Raw genomic sequence first — 7911 nt, 5'->3', positions numbered from 1 at the left:
TCAGCCCCAGTCTCAGTGATTAATGACGACCGTTCACACACTTAAACATTTAGCTTTGTTTCGCTGACATGCTGGTTGCTATGCTGGTCACCACGGGTTACTTAACGCTGGGTCACTGTGGGACCACTACCAAATCGAATGACGACAGAATAAAATGGCTCCTCTTATCTGCCGTGTGACCTTAAAGGCCGATTTTCATTGCGATTTTTTCCTCAGTGTCAGAATGGACGAGTGAATATGTGATTGATCACAAAAAAATGAACATATCTAACGGACACAGCCAATTGTGAAATTGCCTTGTAGCCCTTCTGTCCCTCCGTCAAAGATATAGATACATGCACTTGGTTAATTAAAAAACACAACACCCCCCACTGATAGATTACATGGCATTAGATGAGCGGTGTGACCATCAAGGAGCATTGGGGGTGCAGTTGGACCGCAGGCTCTTTTTCTCTCTCTTTCTTGCATGTGTCTTTTTCATTCACTCTCTGTGAGATTACCAACATCTCCGACGACACCAACGCCACCACCATTATCATCATCATCTGTCTCATCTGTCTCATAAAGAGACTGCTGCCGTGCACATTCACACATGCAAATGCACCGACACACACATACTTTTCAAGATATGCATGTTTAGAAGACATACTGCAGAGACGAGAGCAAATGAGGGCAGGATCTGAGCTGAAAGCAGAAAAGCGACAGAAACTGAGGGGAGAGAGTGCGAGAGAGATTGTGTGAGAGTGTCAGAGACAGGGACTGCAAGCGAGAAAGAATGAAAGTGTGTGTGTGTGTGTGAAAGAGAGAGAGAGAGAGAGAGCAAGCGAGCAAGAAAGAGAGTAATTTTGTGAGTGACTCAGAGTTGACCTTCAGCAACCCTCCAGAGCAATGTCAATTTCAGCCTCCTCTAAGGAAACGTGGCATGTCAGGTGTCACAGCTAGGTGCTCTAGAGAGGGAACGTCTTATCTAGTGTAGACTTCTGGTGGGGGTGGGGGTGGAGGGGCTTGGGGGGGGGGCAACCACTTCTGCGGACTTCTGCGGAAACCAAGCTGAGATCCAGCAGATCTTCGGTGACAAATCCTCAGATCTTCCAGCAAGCAGAGATCAAGAAGTGAGGCAAAGAGTTGGGGGGAGGGGGGGTGGGTGGGTGGTGGGTGCTGGATGGTGGAGAGAGAGAGAGAGAGAGAGAGAGAGAGAGCACAGTGGATGAGGGGTTAGGACAGAGCGATGAGGGGGAATGAGAGAAAAGCAAGGCTGTAGGTCCAGGAGGAAATGTTTCAGATGTGTTACTAGCTTTACAGGACGCTCCCTACCTGCACAGCTTTTGTGGAATGAGAAGGATCAGAGCTGCAACTGTAGCTCTGTAGTTATTACAGTAGATTCTTAAAGTGAAAGTCACAGTAAGTTATAGTGAAGTATAAACCAGCAGACGGATTTCAATTGCTCAATACTATTCATACTCAGGCAAACTCCCATAACTTACAATTCAAAAAAGAAAAATTCCTTTTACTGTGTGCCGTCTTGGCCAGCAGATGGCTGTTTCCAATCGGTGAAAGAAGATGGAGGTGGCAGAAGAGAGAGAGAGAGAGAGAGAGAGAGAGAGAGAGAGAGAGAGAGAGGGAGGGAGAGAGAGAGAGAGAGAGAGAAAGAAACAGCCATACTGTCTGTCTCTGAGCTTGTCAAAAACACACAGCTAAAGCACTGGGGAAATCGGGGACGTCAGCATCTTTGAGTGTCAGTCTATTACAGATGGCCACCATTGAGAGTGTCTAGTGTGGGAATGTGTGTGTGTGCCTGTGTATGTAAACCTCCGTTCATGTGTGTGTGTGTGTGTGTGTGTATGTGTGTGCTTCTGCAACAGTGCAGTGTATCCGTGTTGGAGTGAATTAGGTGTAAGCGAAGTCTTCTCCATCCTGCCGCCCGTCCCGTGCTGATGGGTCCCACACTCCGAAATAATGGATTCTAATTCCTTTCCACTAGAGTGCACCCATCTGCTGGCTTTGGGGGGCAGTAAAATCCTCTATCAGTTACAATTATCCCACGCTTAGAGAGGACTGCACCGTAAGCGTGTGTGTGACCCACTCACACCCACTGCAAGTGGTGCAGGGGCATGTGCCAGTGTTTGTGTGCGTATGTGTGTATATGTGAGCATGTGAGAGAGAGAGAGAGAGAGGGAGAGAGAGAAAGAGAGAGAGAAAGAGAGAGAGAGAGAGAGACTCCAAGTACAGTGCTGTGTAAGCGCGCGTGAATCTCTCACTCCCCCCCCTCTGGGACAGCGTGTCCATGACAAATCACCCTAGAGGAATCGACACCAAGTCATTGAGCCTGTATGAGTGTGTATGCGCGCGCGTGTGTGTGTGTTTAGACAAGGAGGTGTGTGGATTTGTGTAATACGCCACATAAGAGTGTGTGTGTGTATTGCATGTCCGTGTGCGTTCCTCTGCCTTGCTAGCGGAATGTCCCCCAGGGATGAAGGATACCCCCCCCGGGTGAATCGCAATATGAGTCATCCCCCTCTTCCTGGGAAGGGGAAGTGGATTGCACCAACTCACCGCCGGGGGACAGCAGTAAATCTGGCAATGGAGAAATAGGATAGCTGAGTTCGGGACAAAGCCCAACAACCCTTCACAACCTCGATTTTGTCTCCTGTGGAAATGACAATAAACCAAGTTGTCTGGAAGTAGTATTTGTTAGATTCAACAGCCCTACTCTGTGTTCACACTAGGGATGCAAATTTTCAGAAATTTCTTTAATCGATCGTCGGTCACGTTAATGACCAATTAATCGATTAATCATTATGTAAAAAACAGCTTTTGACATAGAAAATAGAAAATAGAAAATGCGTGTTTTTAGACCTGTCTTTAGGCCTACTCAACAAGTTACTCAATCAAGCATAATTCAAAAGAGTCGGGACCCCCGACAACGGACGTCAGTGTTTGCCACAGGCTGAAAATGTACTTTCTTTAGGGTTCATTACTTTAAATTGTCTTTACATCGTGTCCAACGGAACCCAACTGGTGGAATATGCAATGAAGTCTCTGCACTGCACTCATGTTAACTTTCTGAGTGTTGAGCAGCGTTACAATTGTCTGATTGAAAAGACAATATATATATATATATTATTATATATATATTTTTATGAATGTTTTCAGAACGTGAGACAGACTGTCAGGTTGAGTACAGAGCTGCTGCATCGCCAAATGACAGACATGACGTGATGCGCACATTAGACGCATTACAAAGCGATTTAGATCAATTTCTATACATTGATTAACTTTTTATGTTGTGCCGTCCGTGCCGATATTGTGGCGCTGCCACAGTTTATGTATTGGAAACAATGGCACGACAATCTACTGGTTTATTTAAGAATAAGAGCATATCTACGTGGTCAGGGACGAGTCCAGTGCAGCCTGGTGACAGTCAGGCCATCCGCTGAAACACACGCTCCGGGGGAACAGCTGTCCCGGGTTGGGAGGCACAGATAGTGTCGCGCCAACTTCGCCAGCCAGGGAATGCATTCTCTTTCATTGTACTTGTAGAGGTGTAGTGCTGTATTTCAACTTTGTATTACAATGTTTACAATGAACACTGTTGTCTTTCTGGGTGTAATGCTTCCGCCCACTTGCTTGGCTTTCTTCTTCCTCTGTATAGGCGGTGAAAGTTAAATTGCGCCCTTGTGGCGGTAAATCATTTCTGAAAAAAATTTGAAATATCACATAACGTACATTATCGATTAATATATGCTTGATCGATCAAATTATTAACGGTGATTAATCGATCGTTGATTAATCATTATCATCCCTAGTTCACACCAAGCGGCCAAAACCACAGGTGAATTCTGAAGCCAATAAGGAAGTGACGGCAGGCGGCAATTCCTCTAATGTCCGCTAGAGGCTGGCTCCAAAAAGACCAAACATCAATACATTTTTTCAACAAGAGGTTTTGGTTTCTAATTTTGTAGCTAATTGAACTTGTTCTAATGTGTGTCCTTATGGTGATTTTCAAAATAATTGTGTCATTAAGGGGATATAACGGATATAAAACTAGTTTGTTTTCCTAGTGATTGACAGGTCGCCTGTCCAGTGATTGACAGGTCGCTGTTTATGGGCCAATAGCAGGCGGAGCTGCAGCTCTGTGGAAAACCCTCGACTTCATCTTGGCTGCGCTGGCTCCAAAAAATGTCAACATGGTGGCGCTCGTAAGCCCAATCTTTTGGCTTCCAAGCGGCCTTTCAGAAACCTATGGGTGACATCACACTCACTACGTCCATCTTTTGTTACAGTCTATGGTTCACACCTGCATGCAAGTCCTGAAGCCTTGTGGATCCTTAAAGTCAGTTAGTCTATTATTGAGTCCAAAAATCTTAAAATAAGTGAAAAAAGCTGCCAATGGGTTTGGATAATTTCACTTGTTTCCAATGCAAATCAACAATTTTGTAGAATCGAGTGTCATTTTCTTGATAATGATCTGCCTTATTCTGACTTGTTTCATTATACTGAATTTTCTAGAAAATACCTGAAACAAGTGAAACTGCATTGGAAGCAAGTGGAGGTATCTCAGCTGACTGAATTTTCCTTTTGGTTTAAGAAAAATAAGATTTGAAGTTTAAATATGACACTAAAGTACTTGTTAAGATGGATGTTTTTGCAGTGCTCAGACTGCTATTTGTGTGGTGCATGGCTGTGGGATTTGGCCCTTCAGTAGAAAGGGAAAGACATGCAAGGAGGCTTTAGGAGAGCCGGGGAAGGGACAGTCTGACAAGACCCCCTCCCCCGAGACAGACACACTGCCTCTGATCCCCATCTCTCCACCTCCCCATCCTCCCTCTCTCTCTCTCTCTCTCTCTCTCTGTCTGTCAAATGCCCAATCCTTTTCCCTTTTAACCAACACCCTCTCTCCTCCTCTCTGCCCTCTCTGATGCTTCTCCACTCTCCGTTTCTGTTTGTTCAGTCTCCCAGTTTCACTTTCATTCTTCCTTCTTATTATCCTTTTGCATCCTCTGCCCTTCTGCCTCTCTCATCCTCTGTTACTCTGCATCCGCTTATTATATGTATTCTGTGTGTATATACACTCACCGAGCACTTTATTAGGAACACCTGTACACCTGCTTATTCATACAATTATCCATTCAGCCAATCATGTGGCAGCAGTGCAATGCATAAGATCATGCAGATACAGGTCAGCAGCTTTAGTTAATGTTCACATCAAACATCAGAATGGGGGAAAAATGTGATCTCAGTGACTTTGACCGTGGCATGGTTGTTGGTGACGGGCTGCTTTGAGTATTTCTGAAACTGCTGATCTCCTGGGATTTTCACGCACAACAGTCTCTAGAGTTTACACAGAATGGTGCGAAAAACAAAAAACATCCAGTGAGCGGCGGTTCTGCGGACGGAAACGCCTTGTTGATGAGAGAGGTCAGAGGAGAATGACCAGACTGGTTGGAGCTGACAGAAAGGCTTCAGTAACTCAGATAACCTCTTTACAACTGGTGAGCAGAAAAGCATCTCAGAATGCAACACGTCGGACCTTGACACGGTTGACACTGAGCTGAAAGCTGATACCTACCCAGTATTAGTAAGGTGTTCCTAATAAAGTGCTCGGTGAGTGTATGTCTAAGAGTTTACTGCTGGTGTGTGTGTGTGTGTGTGTGTGTGTGCTGGGTAAAGCTGGCTGTGATGGCTGCTGGCAAAGAGCTGCATTGGTTGCAGTAGCGGTGGAGATAAACTGGGGCTGTGTTTCCCGGCAGTGTTGCAGATTTATCCCTCTGCTTACGGCCACGCTTTTACTGCCCTTCCACTGGCCCCCGCTGGATCCCATCTCTCTCTCTTTCTTTCTCTCTGTCTCTCTCTCTCTATCTCTCACTTGCCATAAGGGACCAGTCTCTCGCTCTGCACGGTCTCGCTGCCATAAATCTGCCACATTGCTCCATAAAGCTGCTCAGGGCATGACTCAACAAATATTAAGGTAGAGGAGAATAAATAAATAAAGCTAAATAAAAGAGAAACCCCCGTCTAGAGGGAGAGACAACTTTTCTGCACACAAAATGGAGCCCGGCTGTGAGATATTTACCTCGGTGTCTCTGTGCTTTAGACACTCTGCTGGGAGTCGGTGGGGGCTCACTACACCGACATCACACACTCTTTCTTTCTTTCTTTCTTTCTTTCTTTCTTTCTCATGACTCTTTCTCCCTCTCTTTCTCGCTGCTGCCAAACACTCACATACTAAACACATGCAAATGCACACACAAAACACACACTGCATACATGATATACACACACACAACACATCCCAAACACTCACTCACACAGGCAACAGACCAAAGAACTAACGGAGAGCCTTTACATAATTGCAAGACGATTGCGATGCACACGCCAACCCTTTCCTTGAACTCCCAGCGGAATGGAGATAGAGACAAACAACACAAATGGATGAAAGGAGTGTATTGTGCAACCTGTTTATGCACGTGGCTGGGTGAGAGTAGGCTGACATGTGAGGCCATGCTTGTCAGTTTATCAACAGCAGCAATTTTTCACTCTTGGTCAGCCAGCCGTGGAGGCATTTTAAATGAACTACCTGGATCCCAAAAGCATAACATGGAAGACAAAAGGCAGCCTCTCAGTGAATCACTATGTCCTCTTTGTTTATTCTCTCGCTCTCTCTCTGTCTCCCTCTCTCTCTCTCTCTCTCTCTCTCTCTCTCTCACACACACACACACACACACACACACACACACACACGCATACAAGTACAAACCTACTCTATTTTCCAGACCCCTTCGTCTTGTCCGATCGGCTTCACCCTGACAGACGCATTAGCCATTCAGAGAGCAGCAAACACCATGTGGACAGCTGACTGTGCCCAGAAATCAAGCAATATGCTGTCACAGAAAAAACAAACACACACACACACACACACATATACGCATGCACATGTACTCACTAGCACGTACACACACACACACACACACGGCGGGACCATCGTGACCCCCGTCAAAGAAGACAAACAACGGCGAGTGAAAGCGGCCGCCTCTCCATGTGGCGAGCCAGTGTGTGGAACCCTGACACCATATGGGCTCTCCATTGTTGAGGAAACAGCCTAGGGACATTAGCACCCACCATTTGCATATATGGAAAACACCATTACAATTGTTTTTCTTTTGCTGTTTTTCCACCAAATAAATAAGTGCCATCATCAATCTGCCTTCAGTGCCTGGAGGTGTGTTGGAAAGGATTTGTAAAGTCATCCATTTCCTGTCATTTGGAAATGACACAGATAGAGCCGACCGCAGCTGGAGGAAATCCCATGATGCTCTTACCTAGCTGCAGCTCCATGTTGCTAATCTTGTTTTCCGAGGGAAACAGGATCTTTGGCGGCTTATCGGTCAGAGGAGCTGAAAAGGAAAGAGAACGCAATTTAGATATGATATACTGACGGACGAACAATATAGGCAAACTGTCATTGAGGAAGAATGGCAAGCATTTGTGATTGAGATATTTTTGTTTCTCCCGGTGTCCTCCCCTTCACTTGTTCCAGAATATTTTTTCTTTGTGTCCCACTCTGCCTCACAGGGGTTTGTTGGCATTCACACACACAGCATAGACAGAAAGTATCCTTCTCTCTTTCTGCCACTCTTCTTCCTCCCCCTCTCCAAAATGAATCTATTCCTCTCTGTCCTCATTCCTCCTTCTCTCCTGTATCTCTCTCTCTCTCTCTCTCTCTCTTTACAGCCATATCACTCTCTAGTGTCTATAGACCTTGGATCCCATTCGCCTGCCCTACTTCTAATCATAAATTAATCACTGGTTTGCCAGGAACAAGCCACCAGTTAATCTGTGTGAGTGTTGTGTATTTGAAGAGCCATCATGGTGTGTGTCTGAGTGAGAGAGAGCAGCTGATGCTCTAATGAT

General features: G+C 45.6%; 1 protein-coding gene across 2 annotated transcripts in view; it reads right to left on the bottom strand.

Annotated features, from left to right (window-relative positions):
• The window catches only part of il1rapl1a (interleukin 1 receptor accessory protein-like 1a), a 123644-nt gene that overhangs the window by 37506 nt on the left and 78227 nt on the right, over positions 1–7911 (bottom strand). For both annotated transcript variants that reach the window (XM_071521083.1, XM_071521084.1), the window contains exon 5: positions 7320–7394. In XM_071521083.1, coding sequence (XP_071377184.1) covers positions 7320–7394 — 75 coding nt within the window. The remainder of the gene's footprint in view (positions 1–7319; positions 7395–7911) is intronic.

Source organism: Centroberyx affinis, unplaced genomic scaffold (genome assembly GCF_046629955.1).
Source record: "Centroberyx affinis isolate AG114_WGS23_722 - 3 ecotype Tasmania unplaced genomic scaffold, CSIRO-AGI_Caff_v1 ptg000857l_1, whole genome shotgun sequence".
Taxonomy (NCBI): Eukaryota; Metazoa; Chordata; class Actinopteri; order Beryciformes; family Berycidae; genus Centroberyx; species Centroberyx affinis.
The sequence above is the reverse complement of the archived record's forward strand: the minus strand, read 5'-3'. Positions and strand labels throughout refer to the sequence as shown.